General features: G+C 35.0%; 4 protein-coding genes across 5 annotated transcripts; 1 reads left to right on the forward strand and 3 right to left on the reverse strand.

The window, feature by feature from the left end:
* Positions 1–1,483: 1,483 nt before the first annotated feature.
* On the forward strand, positions 1,484–3,793 carry LOC110999576 (post-GPI attachment to proteins factor 3). Its single transcript, XM_022268693.2, has 7 exons — positions 1,484–1,772; positions 1,899–2,053; positions 2,211–2,366; positions 2,794–2,918; positions 3,098–3,231; positions 3,383–3,587; positions 3,671–3,793. The coding sequence occupies exons 1-7, from the start codon at positions 1,652–1,654 to the stop codon at positions 3,738–3,740; spliced, it is 966 nt and encodes a 321-aa protein (XP_022124385.2). The 5' UTR covers positions 1,484–1,651; the 3' UTR covers positions 3,741–3,793.
* Positions 3,766–6,822, reverse strand: LOC110999579. The gene is made up of 3 exons (XM_022268699.2): positions 6,623–6,822; positions 4,445–6,546; positions 3,766–4,365 (listed from the first exon to the last, which is right to left on the reverse strand). The coding sequence occupies exons 1-3, from the start codon at positions 6,705–6,707 to the stop codon at positions 3,838–3,840; spliced, it is 2,715 nt and encodes a 904-aa protein (XP_022124391.2). The 5' UTR covers positions 6,708–6,822; the 3' UTR covers positions 3,766–3,837.
* A 2,807-nt stretch (positions 6,823–9,629) lies between these two features.
* On the reverse strand, positions 9,630–12,955 carry LOC110999570. Its single transcript, XM_022268686.2, has 3 exons — positions 12,855–12,955; positions 10,580–12,696; positions 9,630–10,505 (listed from the first exon to the last, which is right to left on the reverse strand). Exons 1-3 carry the CDS (start codon positions 12,940–12,942, stop codon positions 9,693–9,695), a joined length of 3,018 nt encoding a protein of 1,005 aa, XP_022124378.2. The 5' UTR covers positions 12,943–12,955; the 3' UTR covers positions 9,630–9,692.
* Positions 12,956–17,576: 4,621 nt separating this feature from the next.
* On the reverse strand, positions 17,577–26,230 carry LOC110999574 (D-glucuronyl C5-epimerase B). 2 transcript variants are annotated; one of them, XM_045629111.1, is made up of 8 exons: positions 25,968–26,230; positions 24,856–24,982; positions 24,628–24,770; positions 23,523–24,098; positions 23,309–23,443; positions 22,656–22,840; positions 20,690–20,854; positions 17,577–20,288 (listed from the first exon to the last, which is right to left on the reverse strand). In XM_045629111.1, the coding sequence occupies exons 2-8, from the start codon at positions 24,974–24,976 to the stop codon at positions 19,922–19,924; spliced, it is 1,692 nt and encodes a 563-aa protein (XP_045485067.1). In that variant the 5' UTR covers positions 24,977–24,982; positions 25,968–26,230; the 3' UTR covers positions 17,577–19,921. The 2 variants fall into 2 exon arrangements, with proteins under 2 accessions (XP_045485067.1, XP_022124382.2); XM_022268690.2 differs by having other exon boundaries at positions 24,868–24,982; positions 25,968–26,229.
* Between the last annotated feature and the right edge of the window lie 705 nt (positions 26,231–26,935).

Here is a 26,935-nt window from a genome sequence, read left to right on the forward strand (position 1 = left end):
ATTCCAAATTCAAATTGGTACAGCTATTTACTCATGTATTTGTGCTACGATGACCGTCATTCATTTGTTTTTTCCTTCTGTTTTTTTCTGTTTGCGTCACTCATTTTACAAAATGGAAAACTTAAAGTATCGCATTATTTACGAGTACGAGTTCCGCCGTGGCACTAGTGCTGCGGAAACAATTCGAAGGGTGAATGATGTGTATGGCGGTCATGTTGCAAAAGAAAACACAGTTCGTTTTTGGTTCCAACGTTTTCGTTCTGGAAATTTCGACCTGCAGAACAAGCCCCGTGGACCCAAGTTGATAATGAAGTATTGAAGGCCAAACGCGCGTCGACTGCTGCGTTACATTACTGAACCGGCACAATAATGAAGGTATTTTAAACCGAATCAATACCTGTGATGAAAAATGGATTCTTTACGATAATCGGAAGCGCTCAGCGCAATGGTTGGATCCTGGCCAGCCAGCCAAATTCTTTTTTTTTACGGCTGATGTCTATTGTCAGCAATTGCAAACCATGATGGAAAAGCTAGCGGCTAAACAACCTAGGCTGGTCAATTTCTCCACGCCACTGCTACTTCACGACAACGCTAGACCACACACTGCACAACAGACGGCTACCAAATTAGAAGAGCTTCAATTGGAATGTCTAAGACATCCTCCGGACCTTGCTCCAACAGATTACCATTTTTTAGAAATTTGGACAACTTCTTGCAAGGGAAAAAGGGAAAAAAATCTGATGGGGCAGTCCAAATCGCCTTTACAGATTTTATTGATTCCCGGCCGGCTGGTTTTTTAGTAAAGGGATCAACCTATGAGATGGCAAAAGTGCATAGAAAACAATGGTTCCTACTTTGATTAATTAAATAATTTTCGACTTTTTGTTCCTCCCATACAAAACGCCAATTTCATATGTAAGGACCTAATATTTAGTAACCTACCATGCAAGAAATTTTGATATGACTATATCGGAGATCTGTATCAGGACTTGAGACAAAATCACTTTGCGGCAGACGTGACTCACAACCGCTAAACGAATTTGGAAATGGTCACGTCACACGTGACAAATCATGACATACATGTTCACGTGGTGAAGCATTTATACGACGACGCCTGTCCCTGCGGCATAAGAAAAACAACTCCGACCCTGTATTGTTTAAGTAACCGACATTACAGTCTAAAGAAACCAACAAGACCATAACTGTCACCAACCCATCTGTTTTTTATTTGGAACCATGTATGGTTCTGAAGAATTCATTTTATTAACGAGCCACTGAGTCTAATTCTGAATTAAAGTTCTTAAGCACTCGCAGAATGAATAAAACGTTTATCCATACTAATATTTTATAATTAATTCGAGTTCGAGTTTTGTCTCATGGAGGTGAGCGCACCAACACGATATTTAAATACATATATATATATCGATTCATAGTATTATCTCTAAGTGTTCTGTGATACATTCTTTTATCTTTAAAATTTGTCATGCGTGTGTTTGGTAAGTCTCTGGCAATTGGCAAACAGTCTGCCCGTCATTTTTGAAATCAATATGTTTAATAATAAATAATGTATGAAATAAATGCTAAAATATAATTTTATTTGATTTGCACTGTGACTGTGATATAAATTGTTGCATTAGACAAACCCTATAAAATGTGGTTCACATTGATACTACTTGTGTCCATTTCCAAGTTTGTTTTATGCAGTGATGGTGATCGATCTCCGTTTTACAATAAATGTCTGAAGAATTGTAATAATGCAAATTGCACGAAAGGTACGTTTAGTTTTCCATCAATTATCCGACTTGCCAATAAAAATAGAAGAGAAATTGACTATGAATTTCGATCTGATTATAATAATGGTATTTAAATATAATAAATAATAATGGTATGTGTTTTAGAAAATCTATTTAAGCCACATGCTGCAGCTATTCAAGACATATGGAGTAAAATGTCTTGGTGGACCTGTGATGATGAATGCCGATACAATTGTATGTGGAAAACTGTACAAGGATTTGAAGAACGCGGCTTTAGTACACCTAAGTTTCATGGAAAGGTGAAAAGTTTTTACTTTTATATACATACAATATTTAAATACCAAAAGTTTTAGGATTAATACTATAAAAGAGATGAGCAACACAACCCCTTTGTCAAAATTTGTATTTTAAAATTAGCTCATTACTAATTTTAATTATTACTTATTTTTATTACAGTGGCCATTCCGGAAAATTATAGGTGTGCAAGAACCAGCTTCTACTTTTGCCTCTTTGCTGAATCTTGCTGTCCATGTCGCTATGTATCATGAAATAATTAAGCAGTTTCCTGTTAAAACAACACCTATAGTTCTCTTTTGGCATGTATTTGCTATTGTAAGTATGAATAAGAAATATAATCCATACTTTTAACCATACATACATTACTAGACTACTAATTAAAGTAACTTAATTCAATGTTATTGTAAATTTAATGTGAAATATCTTCTGCCTTCATATGATTTTTTTTCAATTAGAGAAAAGTTGTCACTTTTCTCTAATTAAAAAAATCTCTAATGAAAAAGGAATTAAGAGAAAAGCCCAAACTTTAATATGATGAACAAAAATGAAATTTATTAATTCTAATCATGTTAAAGAACTAGATTTTTTTTTTAAATGTAAATGCCATTATTTAAATATGCTTAAATCTGAATATACTACAATCAATTACAAAGTGCGACATTTATAGAGTTATCTACTCACAAGTAATCACATTTGTGCCTGTACCCAGTTTTATTTTAAGATTATTGTTAAACTCTTACAGGTGTGTATGAATGCATGGATGTGGTCTACAATTTTCCATACCAAAGACAACTATTTTACAGAATTCATGGACTATGCATGTGCATTGTCTATGGTAATTATGTTATTTGTTGCTGCTGTATTAAGGTACCTTTCCTTCTATTTTAAATATTTTTTTGGAATACATTTAAAAATTTATTATTTAGAAGAAAGAAAAGCAAAGAATATTATTAAGCAATGGGGAATGCAATTTTACAGAGTTCATTAAATAAAATATAATATGTGTAATTAATTAAATAACTTATAATTTCATAAAACAATTCCAGGGTGTTCCACAAGAGAAGAAAATTGTCTGCAGTGGTATTACTAGCAACAGTGGTGTATTTTGTGGAACATGTCCGATATTTGTACACTGGTAGAATTGACTATGACTATAATATGCTAGTGAACATCTGCTTTGGTGAGTATAACACGGATTTAATAAACATTATGAAGAAACAAAACACATAATAAAGCAGATAAATTTTAATATAATTGAGACAATAACGAAATTTTGTTTTGTATGTATGTAAATGTAAAGTATTTTGTCAATTCGGATAAAATGTTTTCAGGTGTTGCAGGCTCCGTAATCTGGTTATTATGGGCCGGGGTTCAGTATATATCTGGTCGCCGCGAATGTTGGCGGCTGGTAGCATTCACGTTGGCGTCAGGCGCGGCCCTAAGCCTCGAGTTGTTAGATTTTCCACCACTTTACGGCTGGGACGCACATGCTCTATGGCACCTTGCCACTGTACCCTTGCCTCTACTATTCTACAGGTAAAATGTGTGCCAAATTTATTGGCATGGTCTCAGTAAGCCAAATTGGTACTACTTAATTAAACTTTTTAATGGTTTTTCAGATTCGTGATCGATGATCTCAATTACCTTAAGACATTACCCAGTGGAAAAAGTAGTCTTAAATTAACTTAAAACTTAGCAATTTAATAAACGATTTAACAAAATACAATAATTTTATTTAAAACACACTTCACGTAAATTCTCACTGAACAAAATTTCTTAAAACCAATTAATTATCCAAGATTAAATTTTTCCAATGTTCCCCGCAACGTAGTCCCAGCTTATGTTTCTTTAGAAAGCCCTTCTTTTCTTTTGCGCGAGCGAGATCATGACTACTGTCTCTATGGATGATTACACTTCTGGCCTCGTAATTGCGACGGTAGGGAGCGTACTGTTGTTGGTATCTCACCGAGTGGCTAGTTCCGGCTTGATCCCGTGCCTGCTTTAGCTCGTTTTGACCAAACGTCAAATCTTCGTTCCAATGGCGCCGGTACTCTTGCTCCATATAAGGAGAACGCCGTATCCTTTTACCGTTTACTTGGATATTAATACGCGGTGTCTTTTTCGTGTATATTGTTCTGTGAGGCTGTGGGTTGTTGTCTCGGGATCCCTTACCACTTCCGCTATAGACAGTCTCATAATCATCGGTTTCGCTTTCTTCAGAAGTTTCGCAATCCACCTCTGCAACGTTGTCATCGTGTGACACTTTACGCCTTCTCAAAAACTTCGCGATTCTATTCAAAAAGCCCTTTTTGTTCTGAAAAAAAAATGATCTTATACGAAAAAGTATTGAATTAAACTCTAATATTTTAAAATTAACCTTATCTTTATCCTACCGTTTCATTTAAACTTCGAGGTACGACTGTGCTACGACTCTCTGCATCGCCGTAGGTGTGCTCCAAATCTTGTTTTCTAATATCATCATTTCTTTTATTATTTCTTTCTTCCAGTCTATACAGGTGATATAATTTGGATTCTCTAGAATCTTGATTTGTTCTGTTGTCAGTAAGAGTTTCTTTCGTTTCTTTTTCTTCTGACTGCGAACTAGTTTCGGTGCACATGGATAGCAAGGCTTCTATTTCTTTATCAGTCTTTAATACTTCGGATTCGTCCACCATGCTTTTCATATCTGTTTCAGACTTTTCATTATCGTAATTCGTACTAGAATAATTATTTTTAGGAAGATAATCTAAATTTAGCGCCACAGACTTGTAAATCTCTTGAATAAGATTGTTTGCCTCAGTAGTCACTGTGTGGCTGTTAGTATTAGTGGCTGTTGTTATGGCATGTGGTGTGTCACATTTAAAGAAACTATTGTTTTTTCGTTGACAAGAACATTTGCAGCGTCCTTGATAAGACTGCATATAGTATGGTGAATTCTGAACGCATTTTACTTGCTGACAAGGAACATTATCAAAACATACTCGCCCAAAAGGCATGTAAGCCTGTGAATATGGAGAATAAAATGAAGGGTTTGGTGCAGTACAAGTAAAATGATTAACAGATTCATTGGGTATGTTATTTTCAGAGGAACCCTTTTGTACTATAGCATCCTTTTTCACTGTTTCACCTTTGTTTGATTGAGTATTTGTTTTAACTTCAGTTAGCACAGACTGCAATATACTTTTGATTTGGTTTAGCATTGCTTCAGTCTTCGTGTCATTCAACAAATCGACTTCTAATTGAATACTTTTTGACGTTTTTCCAAGATTATCTTTAGAATTGATGTTAACTGTTATGTGATTTTCTCTTTCATTTGACATGGCTTGATCTTGAATGGCGGTAGATTTTGGTGAAAGCACACGTTTCGTATAGATGCTTCCGCAATTTACTGAGAAACTTCTAGAGGTATCTTCGTAAACTTGATTTTTCTTTTGCAAGTATTTTTGTCTTTTTGTTGGGAGGGGTTCATTTATAAAAACGTCTTGTCGTGTTTGATAACGACGATATGTTTCTGCTCGATAATTTAGAGTAATTGGATCGATTTGGTATTTATTTCGTGGCGGTTTATGGAAATTCATGTTGTTAATTGTTTTTGGTATCGCTTTTTGATGTTTTTTTTCTGAACTTTCTGATAATTCTTTCACAGGTACCATATCATAGAATTTCGAATCATAATACGCTGTGTTAAAATCTTTCGATTTAACATAAGATCGGTCACGTTCAACCATAAAATTAACGCCATTTCCCATGTAATTGTCAATGTTTTGAAACCTATCATAGCAGCAAGAACAGATATCCGAGTCATTCCGAGCTGGAGAATTTGTATCTTTACAGATAGGTCTCGTGAAGTGGCTCGTATCTGAAAATGCTTCAAGTCCAAACCTTGAATCATATTGCTTTCGCATAATTTTGGAAAGGTGTGCACTAAATATGTCTTTTTTAAACTGCGGTTTTACTTGGCTTTTTAAATGTCTGCTCAATAGAAGTGGATTTATTGTTTCAGCGTAATAAACAAAATGCGTTTTTGGTTTTTGTGTTTCCTGACGAGCCACCTTTCTTTTTCGTCTAAATATATTACGCCTTTTGCTTTGTTGTATTGTTTCCTTTGCACACTCAGTATCTCCAATAGTTTTAGTTTGTTGTCCACAAGACCCAAGCGATAATGCAGAGAAGACGAAGGAAACATCCGAGTCTTGTTGTTTGGGACAAAATATATTCTTGCTTTTTTTATCTGAATTGTCAGATATGTCAATATTAGCCTTTGAGTCATATATTTCAGGAGCCCTTAAGCACGTTTCTGGGACAGTCGCGTTGAAAGCTGTCGTTTTTTCAGATGTTTTCTCTCTTTTAGATTCGTTTCCTGAAGTAATATTCTTATCGAATCCTTTAACATCCTGCAACTCCTTCTCTAAATTCACAATTTTTTGTTGGAGATCAGTCACGTCAATCGGTATGCACGAAATAATTTTGACTTCGGTTTGTGAAGCGCTGTTTCCTGGAGCACATTAGAAATTCATGTATAATATTGGAATGTTCGCTGTAGCGTACAAATATTGTCTATAAAAACGTACCTAAATTGAACGCGACTCTGCGCAGAAAGTTTTCAATTCCTTTAAACCGTTGTTTGAAACTTTTTGCAATATCCTCGTCACACATTTCAAATTGGTACAATAGGTAATAGATACACTTGAAACGAGGAAATTAAGAAACTTAATTGAAAATTTCGAATTTCATTTTAATAATAACCCAAATAATTTAGTAATACAGTGACATAATAATGGTTACTCAACTTTCAACCATTCAAGGTTTTTCTGTTTTTGAAATGATATACTGTGTTTTGACGCAATAGACGTAGGTATTGAAAGAAGTATTTATCGGCTCTCGAAATATTTTTTTTATTGTTTTAATTCTCATTGTTATAGAGCACTGTTTTTATACACAGCATATACCTTTTTAAAATTATTCTCAACTGTGTCTGTTAATCACAGCGAATACATAACAGAAACTGAAACGACTGAGTGGTTTTGTGAAGAGTGAAATCTAAATTATTCGTCGCAGCAAATCCTAAGTTTTGACTAATCCAATCTCTATATCTAGTTATTTTATTTAGTTACAGATGACGAGCTGTTACGCGGTAATTGATTGGGATCTTTAAAAAAAAAGATTTATTGATTTCAATATAGGTATATTATAAATTCACAATGGAAACAGCACGAAATAGAACAATTAAAAAATATGTCTGCTCGGATAAGAGTTAGGAGAGCGACTGACACACTTTTCGTTAGGGAGTTGTTGGCTCTCTTGTAGATCTAACAGTAAATGTGCGTAATGTTTACGCTCTCCAAATTGGGACTGTAGAAATTGACTCAACTGTTCCCAGCTTTCAAAGTCCTTGATGGACGCGGCGGTTTCGGCTTTGTTTTCAAGTTGACATAGTATGTAATTTAATAAAAGAGGCTTTTGACTTTGCGAAGCTTAAAATTTAAAAGCATTATCACAGTTATTTATAAATGAACATAACTTGTCACGGGATCCATCAAAAGGTTTTATAAACTTTAACAATATGCTTGTCTCCAATTTCTCAGACATACTGCTCTCAGACCTTAACTCGACATCTTTTTTTGTGGACATTTTTATCGATGTTTAAATAGGATGTAATAAGATAAGTAGTAGTATTAAAAAAAAATTAATTTGTCGAATTAGAGTCCTATGTTATCATGTAACTAATACAATGTTATCTTATTGCAAACAATGGCGAGACTGGAATTCCTTTCGACGCGACTCGGGACAGATAGCAGTGGATAATATAGTTATTATAATTAAATCACTTACAGGCTCAGGAACACAGCGATACAATATGTTACGATTTTATACATATTTTAGCAACTAGCCGATTTCACTTAGAGCTCTGCACTTAGAACTTTCACTTTTGCACTTTTGGGACACTATAAGACCTCGCTCCAAGTCTTACCCGCTCTCATTGCCTCGTCCGCTACTGTACGGCGCCAGGTTTGTTTGGGACGGCCACGCCGCGGGTTTTCCCTGCGGGTTCCAATCAAGCGCCTGCTTGGGAGTATGATTGGGATCCCTTCGAAGTGTATGGCCTATCCAATTCCACTTGTGCCTCTTGATCTGCTGACTGATCGGGGTTTCTCGGCAGCGCTGCCAAAGTTGCTCGTTGGAGATTTTTTCAGGCCAGTAGATACCCAGAATATGGCGAAGACAGCGGTTGACGAAGACTTGGAGTCGGTGCGAGATGTCTTTGGTGCGATTACTTACTATATACATATTTTCATGATATAGATCACAGCAATCTAGTGTACCAAATAATTTAGCAAGTTATGCTCTTATTGGAAATTCCGAGACCCTGATACAGTAAAAATGTGTCTAATTGCACCGTTTTAAAGTACATTTCACAGCCATTCCAAATATTTCTTAACCGATTCAATTTCGAGAAAAGAGCGTATCCCTTCTGGCAATGTGTGTCCAAGGGCGGTGGTATCATAACATCAGATGAGCAGGATGAGCGGGACCCAATTGCCGCCACCGATAAAAAAAAAATAGTTTCTACATTGCCGTGTCAGCGATATGGACGTTGCCGTATAAATGATTACTTTGTGATGTGACAAAATTAAAAAAAATGTTGAAGAAAGGAATATTATTATTTCACGTCTCTCAATTTATTTATATACAATTTTTGAATAAAAAATATTGATATTACATATAAAGAAACCTTTGGTAAGTACTAAATGGTGATGCTAAGTGAGGTAGGTATCGATATTTGTTGCTTCAAAAGCGAAAGAGGTAAAGAGAAAGCGGTCCTCAACTTAGAAAATAAGTATAATGTTATAATAAATAAATAAATACATTACTAGCCCCTAATAAAAAACAAAAGACGAAACGATTGTTCTTTCCGTTCGATTATGATAAGCCAACAGAAAATTTAATCCAACATTTAAACCTAGACACGCGATATGATACCTCCATTACGCCCATTAGAGCAATCACACGATTCATAGATAATTTGATTAAATAAGATCATTTTCACATTAACTATGGAGTGTTCTAAAGAGTTGTTTGGGTTGATCCCTCCTGACTAGGGGGGGGGGAGGGACCTCGACCTCCAATCGTTTAGAGAAAGAGTATACCCCTCCTAAAAAAGCTGGCACCGCACCCACTAAAATAAGAGAACCATGGGCCTGTAGGTTTGTCACTTGCTATAAAAAATCACTGCAGTTGTCTATACAGACAAAAGAGGGATTTAGTTAAGTGTACAACTAAGACTGATTTGCTCATTTTAAAGTGGTGAAAGTTTAACCTACATTAAAACTATCAGCTAATCAGAAATTAAGGCTTGCTTCCGTTTCATTTGCGTTCAATGAAACAAAATATTTTGGATCTTTTCCTTTGCTTCTTAGTATAAACAAGAAGAGTTAGTTCCCTAATAACAAAAATATTGAATTTATTTATTTACTATTTATATTATAATCTGGGTACAGGCGCGATGCCTCATCAATTAAGTAAAATGCTTAAACATTCTTTAATTTTCAATACACAACGATAAAAAAGGACATTTGTAAACATCACAAACTGCAACACTTGACACGAGATGAATTACAATTATACATAGGTTTGATTTGCTTATATAAACATACGTGGCTTGTACATTCGGGGTGGATCACCCCATGAGGACTTGTCTTTACCGAGCAGGGTCCGTATTATAAGGTTTCGGGGTGAAAACGGATTCCTTTTGTAAAATAATTTCTTTAACATAGCATTTCGCATCTTCGTATCTCCTAAAGCGAGTTCTTTCTGTGTTTTTAACGAAAACTTAAGAGGGTCAGAATTACTGCTCACGTTTTTTGTAGCTTTCTGTTTTAGCTTTTCCCAATTCAGAATTATGTTCCTTTCCTTTGGGGTCTGCGTCGTTATTGTACTATGTTGCTGAAGCTGCATCTGAGTAGCTGGCGCCTTCTTTTTAAATCGGGGAAAGAGTGAAAGTTTTCTGTCACTCTGAGTGCCAATGCTTTTGACTTCAATTTCTTTCAGGCAGAGAGGCACTTGAGGAACTTGCGGTGGGTTGTGGTGATTGTGATCGTAACAGCAGGAAGGAACACGCAACATTGGACAACGTTGTGGCGTAGAAGTCTGCGGGTGTTGTCCGTGCTTACATATGTCGTAAGGAAATTCCTGGGAAACATGATCGTTACCACAAGCATATTCGTGCAACGAGTCATGAGCAGGACAGCATCTCGCTTTTCGTGGTTGATTAAAGAACTCTTGAGCGTGAACGTTATAATTTAGAATATTTTGCTTAAAGGGAGACCTAGTATGTGGCATAACATCGACATCTACCGTACTCTCGCTTTCGCTGACTTCCTCAATTACATCCTTCCTTTTACGTTTAAACAAACCAAACCTGTTTAACACCCTTGAAAGTTTGTTCTTTTTGGTCTGAAACATTATTAATTAGAATTAACGGTCTTTCAGATCGTTAGATAATTTTATAATAATGGAACATTGCATACCTCACAACTTCTATCAATTTCGGTCTCAGATGAAGATCGTGACGTTTGTAGGTTTAGCTTTTCTATAACAGTATCAGATAAAGTCGGATTTGTAGAGTAACAAGAGTCACTAGTCATTCGTGATCCGATAGCTTCACAACTCTTGGAATGGCACTTCATTTTTGGCGTTTCTACCATAGCGTCATGCTTAGAAGCTTTTGAACTTCCGACACTTCTAGAAGTTAATATCTTCTTTTCGACTTTGATCTGTCGTACATTTTCATTACTTCCGCGCTTGGTGCGGGGAGAGTTACCGTTTCGAGCAACACATTTATAAATTTCTTTGATGAGTTCTTCTGTTTCATGGTGACAAGATGGTACAGAGGTTTTATTTACATTATTATGATATGATACATTTTCTTGACAATTATGAGTACAAGTAGCGCAAGTAAAACTTGGTGAGGGTACCATAAAACTGTTAGGAGAGTAGTTAATAGGACAAAACGGTAAAACAGGATAACAGCAGGGATTAAAAGATGGAACAATTGGAGGCGCCGGATATTGTGCTGAACTGTTATTATTAATAAAGCTGGATTGGTTAATTTTTGGTGTCGTATTGGAATTCCTCTGGTCGTTGACTTGTGTTTGTGATTGTTTAATACTTTTGCTACTTATCTCGGAGTGACTATGAATTGATTCTCGTTTAATTTCTTGTAAAAAGCTTTGTAAAATATCTTTTATTTCACAAAGAGCTTTATCAGTTTTGTCTACTGTAGAACTTGTAACTTGAGTGTGCATAGTTTCATTATTAATATTTACTAGACTACTCATAGTTCCACCATCTAGCGGTTTTTTTGGTCCTTGGTCCATACGCATTTGACGGTACTGAGATAAATTTGAATAATCGTCAATTATTTCAAGAGGCGGTTTTCTTAATGACCTTTGCGTTACGTTGGGAAGTATCATATCATCGTAAGCGTACCGTTGTGCTGTAAGATTTAGTCGTGGTCTGTTTGTTCTAGGGGATGGTAAGACTTCTCTAAAGCGCTCATGCCGCTTATTATTTTCTTCAATAAATTTTCGTCGAGATTTAGGACTGGCCTTTTCTTTAACTGGCACCAAATCGTAAAGATTAGAATCATTATAGTTATTAATATGAGATTGTTTGTACCTCCTTTGGTGTTTCGCACTGTACAACCGAGCGTCGCAGATACTTCTCATATCACTAAGGTTATGCCGCTCGCAATGACGGTGCCTAACTTTTCTATGGCTTTCAAAACAACACGAGCATAATTCACTGCCTTCCGCGATATCATCTCGGATAGTAAATTCTTGATCACGGCATACTGGTGCGGAAAATTGGCTAAAGTCTGATAATCTTCTACCAAATAATTTGACCGGCTTATATTGTTTTCGAATTATATCCGCTATAAAATCTTTATCGACTTTGGAATAGTGCTGTGATTTTTTGCGGGTTTTCCGACGTTCAGTCTCTCTTTTGCTATCAGGTTTTAATCTTTCAGTATCTTCGTACTCCCTTAAGGTTACGTTTTCAATGTCTTTCTTGCGACGTCTATGACCATCCTGATACCTCGAATGACATGTCTCCTTATTATATGTTTCTCTAGGCGATTGAAGACTTATACTCGAGTACACTGTTTTTAAATTATCTTCGTTTATTCTCTTGTCACGTTTTGGTTTAGGATGCGAGATGGGTTTCAAATATTTAAGGTGACCTTCGTCATTCCTGCATGGTCTCTCGAGGACGTTTTCTTTGTTACAAATCTTGTGAAAATGTTTATTATCATTCATATTTATTTCGCCACTGTCCCATTTACTCATGGACTGACTTTTATCCGATTTAGTATAATTCCTTCTGGGTGTTTCATATAGAATTTTAGTTTCAATATCTCGTGTCCTGCTGCTTTCACATGCCGGTTTGCTTGGCGCGGTCTGATTAACTTCGTGGCCTATCGTGCTCTCCCTTTTACAAATACTGTGTTCAAGAAAGGACAGGTCTCGACAATGCTTGCTTACTTTGTCAAGATGCTGTTCTATTATATCTATTTTACTTTTGAGATCGGAAACACTAAGTACGATGCTTGAGTGAGTTCTGGAGTCTGTTTGTGATAGAGTTCCTGGAAACAAAGTGTGTTGTTTATGTTTAAACAGGTTATAATCCAAAGGCGTAATGTCGGTTAAAATTAGAGCCTGCTAAAGGCAGCTGTCGAGAATTTTGCTTTTTATCAAAAAAATACGAAATATACTTATTTTTATGATTGTTAAATTAGATTACCGATTGTTTTCTTAAAGAATTCCTTGATAGCTCGACAACGGCGTTTAGTTCTTGGGGATATACGTCGGTGCGAGGCTCGTAATGGCATCACCTTTGCAATTTCCAAACTATAAGCACAAACAATGATTAACTATCGTATTAATTAAATATATAAGGGTTAAATTTTTGTAATACTTTATCTTTATGGTCCTTAAATTTTCATTTTATGAAATTGGGCGATTATAATTACACAAATTAATTTTCATATTGTCTATAAGTAATATATCTGTTTTCGAATAATGTTTGTCTTATAAATTTAAGTAATTTTCTTTTATATCAACTTGACTTTTGAATTTCATGTGACGTTTTGTACAGTTTTTTTTTCGCCTAGTCTATATAAGAGGTCGTTGTTCATAGCCAGCACTCAAATACCTGCCAATCCTTAATAAAAGGGTACATTTATTTTATTTACGATACAATTTATTATTTTTAATCTTACAGAAAATTCATAGGGTTCATCGACTCTATCCCCTTAAAAATTAATTTGATTTATGAATAATTTAAAAATAGAACCATTTCGTGGCACCCATAGTTACAAATGATGTCACAAGTCACAAGAAAAAAATTCAACAATGGCAGTTAGATTGTAAGGGACAAATAATTTTAAGTTTTTTTTATTTTTATTTATTTTCGAATGCTCTCAAAATTTCTGCGTACGGCCCCATTATTGCGGCCGTCTATATTTGCGTTAAAAGTTAACCCAGCGAGCAAGGTGTTGAGGAGGAACGCGGGCCATTACATCCCGCCGACACAGTACGACGTACCTATACCGCGGAGGCTTTATTTAAGTTATGTTCTGAGGGTGTACTGGGAAATTATTCCACTATTTCTCGTCACTTGCACCAGCCTCACTCTCTGCATCTTTTCCATCTACTGGGCTTCTAACCATAAAGTAAGTTTGATTCTAAATAGACTTGTAGAATTAACAATTTTTATTTGATTATTTTCATGGAAAACATTATTTATACGTGAAGACTATGTAACCGACATTAATGAGTTTAGGTATCGAAGAGTGAAAAATGTTATACTTGAACTCTGGTACACAATTATATCAACCATATACTATCAATAAAATCATGATTAGAGACAGCTAACGCTAATAACAAGGAAATGTTCTGTTTTTGTCCAGGCTGACGTAGTATACAAGACTCATACCCGCGAAAGCATCTCCCGCACGATGGATCTGCGCAATCCAGACGTGCTGAAGCTCTTCGTCATCCATCAGCGCTACGAGCCTTGGCCCGAGATGCAAGACGTTCTCGACAAGATGAACTACGCGCAAAAGACCGCGCTAATGAGGGCCCGCACCTGCAAACCTTCTTAAGCTGATCCAAATACACCAAACGACGGACATTTATATGGAATTTGTTTAACATAAAAATGTCAGTCGCTTGGAAAACAAACGAAACAAATCTTGGGGCTATTTATGAGGTTTCTTCATTAATTAAAGAGCAGGGATCAAGATCACCAACGATGATAGTATTTTAAGTTTGAACGTTACGCTGGTAAAATATAACATCTAAACCAGATAATAATGGAAAGGTCATGCAAATAGGACACTCAATCTTACCTAGTACGGTAAAATAGAAGTTTGAGTGCTCCATTAAACATGCTCTGACTATTCCATGAAAGCTTTAAACGTATTCTTTTATGTATTGTAAGAGCAGTTTATTAAATATTACTTCATCTACCCCTAATTAATTATTTTTCTTTTTCCTCTGAATTACTTTACGAATTTTATAGGATTTAAAGGACAAAAGGCTAACGTGATTTTGTGTTCAAACTTTATAATCAGGCTCGTTCTGCAGATATTAAGTAGTATCTGCGTGGTGGTTCATTAATTTTGTTAGGCAAATTATTTAAGGACAAAGCATATTATATTACACCGCTGTATGAAACGCCATATTGAAGTATCTTGTGCAGAGTTGGGAGGAAATCATCATTGTTAGTTTGTTTAGCCCTTTTTCAGCTCAATATATATATCAATAGCTTAGAGAAAATATTGGAACTGGCTTGCTACCTACAGTCCAAGAAAATGTTTATTGTTAAATTTGCTTGATGACTGTTTAAGTATGCTTAATCTCTTCAATTTTATTTTATTAACCACCATGGCCATTTGACCGCTCAAATTCAAATAAATGAATTTCCTTAAAATAAATGTCTACAATTCCTATTACAGACGATCATTTACATATCAAAATTTTATTAGTAAAATGCCAGTTTTGTATAGAAACCAATGCCCTAATTATTTAAATAACATATTTTTATATTAATTTTTTTAATTCAAAAATGTGTTCATTCCAAAGATTTTTTTGGAGAAACTTACTTTTTGAGATTGGGCAACACTTGAACTACACAAGCAGAGGCTAAAGTTATATGAATAATTTGATGGATAGCGATTCAAAAAGTTTTAAAGAAGAATGTGAAATCGCTACGCAAAACACTTCAGTTTTAGTAGTAAGACATACCGACTTTCTGCTAATTTCTCGTAGGCTACTTGGAAAAAGATGAATGAGGGAACTGGAAGAACCTATAGAAAGGAAATACAAGGCTACAAGCTAAATATAAATGGCAAATTTAATAGGTTTAACCTCGAAGTAGCCTCTGACTGTGAAGAGTTACACATTCCATTGAATTCTGTGTTCTCAATTGTTTATCCTCCCCTTTTGAAAAGCAAAAGAATAATCCTATGGGCTACCAGAAGTTTACATTTATCCACGTTAGCTGGTATAAGATTATAAATATAAAAAACCTTTGAAATTAAAATAATTTAAGGATTTTAGGTGTGAATATGTATTTATTTTACAATAATTAAAACAAAAGATAAAAAATCTGGTTATATCACCAGCACAGTCGAATTTTTTTGTCGAAAACCGAATTTAGTAGGTGATAGAACAATGTTTAACCAAGGAAGTGAATATAAATAACACGTTAGATTATTTTTAATAAAACTGGTAACAATGCTATGGTGTACAAGGGCACACTTTTGAAACTAAATTGTATTATTTTTCCTTCCTTATTTAACAGGTCAAGCAATTACTTTTGATTTGCACATGCATTTGTTTTACAGAGAAATTTCTTTAGAAGCACCAGCCGTATATACTGTCCGCATATTTCAAACTACAGAAAATGTATATGGCTGTAGAAAAACAAAATTATTTAAAAAAATTATAAAGACTACAATATGTCAAATCGTTGATAACATATTTTGAATATAATTAAGAATAGTTTTACCTTTACAAATTATTTTATAGATAAATTTACAGTGCTGGCTCGGACCTAACTCAACATTCTGAAATTTGTTTCAGAATGTTATCCAGATTTGTTAGGTCAGCGAGGGTGCTTCGGCCGGCGCTGTTGACTAGTCCCACCACCCCGAGTCGCCTGATACTAAGATCGTCTCATGAATATGTACCGCCGACGCAGTATGACACTCCGATACCCAAGAGGCTAAATATTCTGTACGTTTTGAGGGTGTACTGGGAAACAATTCCATTGTTTCTAGTGACTTGCACGAGTTTATTAATCTGTGTGTGTTCGTGCGCTTGGGCTACTCAACATAAGGTAGGTTTCTATATATTTCGGTATTTAACAGAACCAAACCAATCAATCTTTAGATTGAAGAAATACTTAATTTACTCATTGATCTTGAATTTAGATTGACGTGGTGTTCAAAACCCACTCCCGCGATAACATCTCTCGCACAATGGACCTTCGCAATCCTGACATACACAAGATTCTGATTTTCAACCAGCGCTACGAGCCATGGCCCGAGATGCAAGACGCCCTGGACAAGATGGATTTGGCACAAAAGCGGGCTCTACTGCGAGCAGAATCCTGCCCGAGTAGTTAGACTTTATCTACAGCACACCTTTCATTTTAGTACTTACACACAAAAACAATATTATACACTACCTGAATGTTGCTGTTTGCTTTCCCCTACTTCTTGATTTCATCAAACAATTTTATTATCAAGTCATAATCTATACATTTTAAATACGTGTTCCCAGTTGCTGACGCAAAATTGTGAAATCAGAATTTTCAAGTTCTATTTAAATATTTCATAGAAATATTTAACAAAAATTATACAAGTAACTATATATTACATATAGCGGATTTGGCTGTTGTGTTATGTTGTAAAAGTCAGTGTATGTACGTGTATATGGGGTGTGCTCATGATATATCGTGATGGATATATAGAGTGAGAGCGTTTACAAGTCAAGGCTAAAATCTAGGTTATTGTAGGTCCGGGCTGCGAGATAAATTTAGGTGCATGAGGGCAAAAATTTTACAGAACGTCACAAAGATGTGCAGCGTTTTTGTCGAAGAAAAAGGAGAGAGCGTTTGAGACACTCATCACATTCTCAAACAGCGAGGGAGTGAGAAAGTGTGATCGAGAAAAAATACAGGCTATTGGTTGATGTTTTCGTTTTGTAGTTACACATTACAACTATCGATGGCAATTCTATCGCATAAGTTCTTGTGCAGTAAACGCAGATTTTTTATTTATTTTTATTATCATTGCACGTGTAAACAGTGTGAATATATGATCACTACATGGAGTTCACAAAGAAGTTTCACTTACTGGAAATATTATGTAAGTAAAGGAATCTCTTAGTAAAGTTAATTATTTAAATCATACAACTCTTGTGTAACATAAGTATAGGAGAATAAAACAAAAAATGATTGCGATATTTTATTGTCATTCACAGGTGCCACCCTATCATGCTACAAACTACGACTTAAAAATATGTATTGACTGGAGGTGTAGGGATATTCTTGGAAATTCTCACTACTAAATATATATTTTGAAGTTTCTAAAAGATGCTGAGACAGCATTAATTGTCGTTGATAAGATTTCTATTCATTCGCTTATTTATTCATATTCTAATGTGACGTTTTGTATGTAAACGTCACATTAGACAACGCTCGCTTATCCATAAACTCTTGCGGGGATATTTAGCTGAGAATTCCAAGAAGTAGGAAATAACATTGTATGATCGTTTTAAAGCGGTACGCAGAGTCGTTCATTAAGAGAAAAAAGTAATAACATTAAAACGAAGCAAAGATCACTGCTCTTTACTAATAGAGATTTATATGTTAGGAAACTCAGCTAATTGCAGTTTGCTTAACTAAGTTAATGTATAACTTAATGGACGACTCCGTACCTCCATTAGCACCTACCATTAAATTGCAGGTTCTTTAGGAATAAATAAAGAGTATTATAGTTTATCTATACAATAACAAGTTTAAGTCAACATATAATTATAAGGAATATCTAAGCTCATCTACATTTGGAATGCAATTGGGGTAGCCGTGATCAAGTTATTTTTACTTTCAAGTATTATGTAAAGAATTTTCGGGTTTTCGGGGATTGAATTATGCGTTATTATTAATATTATTTTCGACTTTCCGATACTTTACACCTCATAAATGGCAAATTTTAGGTTTAATGAGTCAATGGGTTGTAACGAAACGTTTTACTATTGGTACAGAAAAAGATTACGGCGCGGTAAATGGGGGAGGGGGTGTTAAGAATATCCAAAAATTGCGTGACATAATACTTGAATTCTCAATACACAGAGGTCTTACTTAGCTAGGGGTTAATTCTTATGTTAATAATAAATAATATACGTCTAAATAAATAGGAAATAATAAATTATAGTTCGGTAGACGACGCTTAAACGTTTAAATACACCGTTTTATAGATATCAATGTAATATCAAGAAATGTGATTGTTTAATTTATGGCAAGACCACAGGTTAAGGCAAGAAAGAAACATTGTTAGGTGCTAGTTAATATTAAACTGGTTTTTCAGATTGGAAGTCAATTCGTAAACTTAACATTATTTAATAAATATAAATTTGTGCTTCGTGTCACAACCGAAAGTAATGGAATACTAATAATAGAAACTAATACGATTAGTTTGGTACTCACAGCAATTTTAATCAAAAAGAGGGTAGGCAATATTTAAATTGTTAGTTTATAAGTATGTTATGTTGAACTCTCCAATAATTAACATTGCCAGAATAAACTAACAAAAATATTTTTAAAAACTTCTAATTTTTAGAATTTTCATTATTTTGAGAATTGTTTGTTTGTTGTTTTAATATTCAAATACTTGTTCTGGTTAGCGACAAGAATTTTGTTAAATGGTCCCTTTGATTGAAAAATAAAATATATTTCATCATACAAATCGCAATTATTATTACCAATTGAGGTAATAAATTTGTACCGAAGATATTGAAGCCGATTTTAGTGAGTCCATCATCACATTAGCATCATCAACATTGGTTCTATGGCTGGTTCAAGAAATGGATTTGGGGCACAATTTAAGTACGAAGATTTTTCAATTAAATCGATATGTTTCAGTGTATTTACATTAAGTACTCTTTCATCACATTAAAGTAAAATATTCGACACTAGTAGACATTTGTTGCCCATCACGATAAAGAACTAAGATCATCATCATCTTTAAATTTTTATAACTCACCCCAAATGTATACAGGCATCGAACCAGATATGTGAATTATACATAACTAAATTATTTACAGCGAAATAGAAACATTCAGTCTTAGTTTTAAAATCTATTCAAGTGATCCGTCTTTTCAGAAGTTTGTTAGTTTTACAAGCATTAGCCGACTCTTTCACTTTGATACCAGAGTATCTCATCACATGTGTACAGGCAAGAATGTCCACGAAACGAATTGTTCCTCTAAAGAATCAAAGTAGTTTATTCAATTAAGGTTTTTAATTAAATCACCAAAATAGAATTTATTAGGAATTGGAATATCAATAGGGGTGCCCATTTAATCCTAATATATTAAAATTAAAGTATCCTATAAGAGCTTCATGGTCACATCTGGAATATTTGAGTTTTCTGTTCACATTGAGATTCGTTTCGAAACTATCAAACACACAGCCAATCTTAAATTCAGTTTTACATTCAAGAAATCTGCTTTTTTCTAAATTTTAGTTTCATTAAGACCAATCCAGAAAGTTAGTCAACGGGGTGAAATAGAAATGGTTCAATTATGTGCAGCCCGTTTTCCTTGCATATATCCCTCCCAGCGTTTCGCCGTGTTTATCAAAATGGGATCTGGGTCCAAACCTGCCAGAAGATACAGCTGGTTGACGTGAGTCGCGTGATAGTCCCACCTGGCGATGTTGGGACTGACGCCTAAAGTGAAATGGCGCAAATCGTAGAAACTCCCGCTGCCCGTGTCGAAGATGGGTAGCAGGGTTTTGAGGGAAAGCATACCGTCGTCGAACATCTTCTTGGCGAGTGAGATGGAGTTGTCTCCTTCGATCACGTGAAGGTCATAGAGCCCGAGGAGAGTGTAGATGAAGCCGTTCAGCACGAACAGGGGTGGCTTCGTCGGGTATTCCTCGTACCTGAAAGGTAAACATCTGTAAAGCCGGGATTTCCATTTAAATATAGACATAGAAATTACATTTATTACTAGCAAGACACACATACACAGAATCAATCACACGAATAACTATAATCAAAGAAAAATAATAGTAATAAAAAAAAAGGAATGAGAGATAACAATTTTTTTAAAGAAGTTTTGTTTTAATTATATAATGCGTGTGGGCTGTGGCTGTAATTGGTCCATCCTGAGGAGAATGGTCTACAGCGCTGGTCTATCTGCCAGAGTCCACAGCAGCTAGTTTGCACCTCAGTCGCAAAAACAATAAGAATGCAATGATACTCATACTTAGAAGAAAAATAATAATATACACAATAGGCCATTTGTACTCGATATAAGGAGCGATGAGGACTGGAAGCTCACCAAACATATTTGTCCATCCACATGGCTTTGACTCCTCCAGCCGAGCTGGGGACGTCCAAGAGGTGCAGAGCGCGTTGGGCGGCTCGTAGATACGTCACGTCTTTGCTGCGGTGGAAGGCTCGGGCCAGCACCGAGATGCCGTGTCCTTGGCTCATTGCCGAGTGCCTAGAAGTTTTTTTGACTATTCATTTCAATCTTATTGACTCCAACTCCACAGAGATATTACGGTTAGCTAGTCGTTGAAGTTACCAAGAAGCAACCAAAATACCTATACTCTTTCATGTATGTAAAAAGATAGCAATTTATTTATGCATTGTACACAAAAGCTAAAAACGGAATACAATAACATACAGCAAACAAAAACATAAAACACAGGTGACAATTATTACCCACTTATACAAAAAAAGCAATAGTAATAAATTGTAAGATGCATAAATTATATCACTACATAGTATAAAACAAAGTCGCTTTCTCTGTCCCTATGTCCCTTTGTATGCTTAAATCTTTGAAACTACGCAACGGATTTTGATGCGGTTTTTTTTAATAGATAGAGTGATTCAAGAGGAAGGTTTATATGTATAATAACATCCATTAAATAGTGGAAAAGTACTGTTATTTTTGAGGTTTCTAATGTGATGTCGTAAATAATTACATTTTTTTCCGCTTACATTGTAAATGTAGGCTGAACCCTACGAGTTTTATCAAAATAATGTACTAAGTATTGTACACATTGAAAAGGTACAGAAAAGTCCGTGATGGTATATGTCGCGTATATCATCAGAGCTTTCCAGCGACGGAAATAACAATACATAATAAACACCTGCTTTTCATCAGCATTGCACCCGTGCGAAGCTGGGGCGTGTCACTTGTTTAATATAAAAAATAAATAACAATGCATACATCACATAAAGGATACTTTATATTATTTTATTGAATTTTTAGTTACATTAAATATACATATATAGGTATCTGAAGATATACGATACTAGATACTACGACATCTATGCAGAAGAGGTGTGATTTAGTAAAAGCGACAACGTTGCAAATAACGTGTTAAATCATCAAGTTTACGTCTACATTTTCTACGCAATGCTGTGATTTTTATCACGGTTCCAACTGTATGAAATACATAGCAATTGTTTAATAAAATTTGATGAGAGTGATCCAAAATATTTTTACTCGGCCGAACTTCAAATTTTTCAATTAACACCTTATATATGTATGTATTTTTGTAATAAATAAATATATATATATACTTGGTACTTCGTAACAAGGTATAAGTATGCTCACAACTTATTATTATTTGTTTTGTGGTACAACAACGTTTTTACGGAATAATGGTTCTTACTCCTTGAGCCATTAATTTCAATTCAACACGTTAACGTCATCCGCCTGCCAAAGTTCATAAATGCATAGGCGCCCGCGCAGAAACTAGTGCGCTAATAAATAAGGTTTTACGATGCGCGTGCGACATAACGGCCGATTTATTGCTTAAAGTACCGACAGCTGAGTGACAGGTCAAGTGGCAATTACGATTAACGAAGCAAAGTTTAGATGTTTAATTGCTATGACAACTTGGCACTACATTTATTCATAGACGATAACACGATTAAAAAATAAATATTCTCCTAAAATAAGACTGCCGCCAGTTCTGAGATAAGGACTTAGACCGAACATTGATGAGTTGGGATGCCTACAGGTTCGAATTGATTGACGTGGAATAAGTGATACCTAGATCATCTTATGTTCCAAAATAAACGTATTTTTTTTATTTTCTTATTGTGAGACACATTCTGAGACATACTGTGAGACATATTGTGAGACACACCCACCAATGCAGCATAGAGTGCTGCAATATGTCTGATCAGCCTAAGTAACCAAAATGGTAAATATCTTTGGTTATCAAGACATCTTTAATAACTTTTACGTGTATAGCCCATAGTACATGATCACTATAACCACTCACCACCCAGCTCTGAGATCTGGCACCCGCGACGCCACTCGCCTCCTGGCTCGCACGGGCCATCCGCCGCGCGCTCGCTGCGTAGTCACGAGCCAACGGGCGGCCGCAAAGAAATGCGCCATGTGCTCGCTTGTCGACACACGGATGTTGGCCGCGCTGCCCTCACCCATCAGAATTATACTGGATATCTGCCGTTATACATTTATGTATATACTTTGTGATTCGTAAGAATAGAGAATAGAGCAGTGTTGGCTATGGTGCCTTCAGCGTGCGACTCTCATCCCTGAGGTTGTAGCCTCAAACTCCAGCTGGACTTTCTTACTATGTGCGCATTTAACAATTGCTCCAAGGGAAAACGGCTTGCCTAAGACCCAAAAAGTTGGCATGTGTGTTAAATTGTCAAATGACCATGAAAAAGATACAGATATCTGAGGCCCATACCTAAAAAGGATAAGGTACTGGTTTAAAATATCGATCCGCTAAAATATAGTGCGTTAAATTGCTGTAATCCCTTGAAAGAAATCAGTCAAAACCTTATTATATGTAATAATTAAAAAGTTAAATTGATTTAAATATTGGGACTGTCTCTTTCGATCACAGCGTAAACATAATCACTAGAAAGAGACGAAAAAGCACCCTTTATGTACTTAACTAACCTTAAATTTACTTCTAGGTGATTTCCGCTTCGCCTTATCAAGTAGCGCCCAGCCTTTCTGCATGTCCGTGATTAGATCGCGGGTAAGTCGCCGCCACTTGTTTTCAACACCGATACCGTAATATATGTGGTCATCCTAAAATTCCCAGATTAAATACAAATTCGTTGGCTTATTTATTATTTTCCGTAAAATGCAAAAAACAAACAGGTCTTACCAATGCATAAATAAGCTGAAGACTGGTGACGTAATGCAAGTAGACGGTTTCTTTCTTATCTTTATTCTGCAAAACAACTGTCAAGGAGGAGTTCGGTTTCAAGCGCAAATCCAGACTTAGCACAAAGTCCTGGCTGATGTTAACCTTACACCACACCTGACTTGAGGCCTGGTCAGACGTCGTAAATCTTAAAATATTCGATTTCAATTCCGTGTCGAATTCGCGGGATAGAGTCGCGTCTGTGCTGACGATCCAGTTCCCCAAGTTTTTTTCTCCATCGTCGATTATCCTGACTCTCGGCTCGGGCTCTGTGAGATTCTTACTATAATGTGCGAGACCGAACTGGGCTATCTGAGTCGGGTAGAAGAAACCTTTGGGCTCCCATTGAGTGGAGACGGGCACTCCCTCTATGCCGCTGATGCATTTCACCCGGTCCCTTACTTCTACGTTATAGTTCTCGAAGGTGGCAAACGTACCACGGGGATCGTAAATCTTTTTTGGATGATACACCTTGCTATAACTGTGCGACCATTCAAATCTTTCGACGCCGTCCGCTGGCGTTATTTTGCCGTATACCTACAATAAAAAAAACTGGTGCAAAAAGAGAAATATTTCTGCTCTATACACCCACTCTTATCCTGTCATACTGACTTAAACGCACAATTCGTTTTTTACATTACATATTTGTATTACATTCATACAATCTCGACATCAATTCAACTGACTGGCCATTATCCCTAATTGTTTTAAAGCACTTGTTTAGTCACAGTGGTATTGTTATATGATATATTGTAGTGAATTGAGGTTCTCAATCCCCACTATACAATCTCTGTACTGTGGAAGAGTTAAACGCTTTTATAATGAAGCAACTATTTGGCAATGTTTACTTTAGCTAATTATGTGACGCGATGCAGATCCGCATAGAAGATAAATAGTTGCCACAGTCCAAGATATATAATTTCGTATTTAGATTTATTTTTACCATGCAGAACATTTCTTAATGTTAATTAAAAATAACTAGGTTAATTTAGAAATTATGTTTTTATCTCAAAATACACAATATTTTTGTGTAGTGCAATAAAATTCTAATTAAATGTACCCTTACCTCAAAATACTTGTGTATAAATGAGAAGGGGAGATAGACCTCGTCATGATCACGATGACACACCACCGAGTATTCCCCATTGATCAGGCACTCTATGTTCTCCTTATTGTGCTTGGCCTGATCCTTGTTTAATATTGAACCAACTATAAAATGAGTGATGTTATTTTTTTCCTAATGTGAATTCTCTACAAGAATCATTTATAATAAAAAGTAACAGTAAATAAATACTTGACGGCTTACTAGGTCTCAGTGTTATATCTGTGCACCGACTCCAATACAGCATGACCAGTAGTGCTCCACCACAGAGTGCAGCTAGGCCTAATCGCATATTCCACCGCATCAACATCATTGCTGCCTATAAAAAAGGAAATGGATTTTCAAACCAATTTTCTGCTAAGCTCCTTGTATAGCTCTCATTTTTGTATAAATCTCTATAATATTTTTTAAAACTATTTTCTTGTAAGAATCGAGTGAAGGGCTCCCAGGCCATATACAATCTACTGAGTAATGGAAAAAGTTAGTAGGCAAGCATAGATAAAATCAACTTCTTTAATTTTAATTACTAGTCAGTTATATCAAGAATATAACAATCTCTTAAATAACATTGGCCTACGACAAAGATTCTTAAACATACATTATTTATTATATGTGTTTCCAAGAAAACTGATACAATACCTATAAATTTATACCTATGTATGCAATCATTATATGCAATACCTTATATGGCCACAAGACTAGTTGAGTTTGCACACTATTTTATGTTAATACATTTTAAAACTTACTTGATTGTACTTAATCATTTTAAAGTAAATTTAATTGTAGTTTAGCTACACTAATACAGCTATTATTAAATATACAGAATAACTGTATAAATGAATTTACAAAAATGTTTAAGACGTATAAGTTTTAGTAACTGAAATGTTCAAACAAAATAGATTACATATACTGAAATCATTTTCATTGATATATTGAGAAACCTAACAATACTTGTATATTTTAATTTATTTAATTTCATTTATTTATTTCACTATTATTTTTTTCTTTGAAATAGTCGCCACTTCTAAGTAATATAGGTATAGTTCTAGATAAAAGGATCTATAAAATTTAATTTTCAACATGATAATGTGATTAAATACCTAAGTGCGACTCCTGCTATAAAGATCTTTTTAAGTGAGCAATAAGCGTACATTTTTATATTTGTTGAAACAACTTATGTAGGTGTCACGATCAATGTTTGTTTATGTGCTAGTAGACCATGTTTAGAACGAATCCCAACAGAAAACAAAGTAAATATATTTAATATTTTAAGAACGAATTTATAAAGATTTAAATGTACTTACTTTTTACAGAGCGGGCCATTCGTGAGAGCCAAAAATAAATATTTTGTTCACATTGCGGTATCATTTGGCACTAGATTATATGCGATTCAGTTGACATCATAGTATTTTAATAGCTTTCGCTTTTCATAAGATATTTAAACTATTACAATACTGTTATACATATATTTAAAATATATTCTGTTTAACAATCGACATAATATACACTTTGCGTGATCATTTCAATAAACATACTATATAAATTATAATTAGAATTAAAAAACAAGGAGTACAAAATAACGTTAGGTAAACGTCAAACTTGTCATATATGTAGGGGCCAATTAAGACAGTTGACACTAATTTTAGGCTTATAGTATTCATGTAGTCTGTAATTTATCTGTGGTTTTCGTCAGGAACTTGCCATGCGCTTTTGACAAATTAATTTTTATATGCTGCATTTTTAAGTGTTAATAAAAAAATATTATTTTTAGAAATGTTTATTATAATGTCTATACAAAATATATTTTTTTGCAACTGTAACTATGGTAACTTCTATACTAATTGTGATAAATTACTTCCCCTGACCAGACTATATATTACTTAAAATAAGCCTTATCCAGTAATCATTGCTAGAAATATCTTCAAAGTTTATTGGTTAAAAATGGCTTCAGATCAACAATAGTACTTTTTCAAATAATAAGATTATAGTAACAGGATTATCTACATAGTAGTGTCATAATGCAAACGGCCTTACATTTTATTTATTCTCGCATATTTTGTTTTGATTGATGTATTTTTATTACATCATTAATTAATGCAGGACATAAACTAAACGTAAATAACGTTGTTGTTTTCCCTATGAAAATATATTTGTCCTTTAGAATGAGTAACGTAAGTTTTGCTTGCTTAAAATCGTTCAAGTTAGCAAAATTACCTCGACTGCTAACAGTCTAGTTTGATTTCACAGTTCGTTATTCGGTGTTTGCCTCCCA

Source organism: Pieris rapae, chromosome 8, assembly GCF_905147795.1.
Source record: "Pieris rapae chromosome 8, ilPieRapa1.1, whole genome shotgun sequence".
Lineage (NCBI taxonomy): Eukaryota > Metazoa > Arthropoda > Insecta > Lepidoptera > Pieridae > Pieris > Pieris rapae.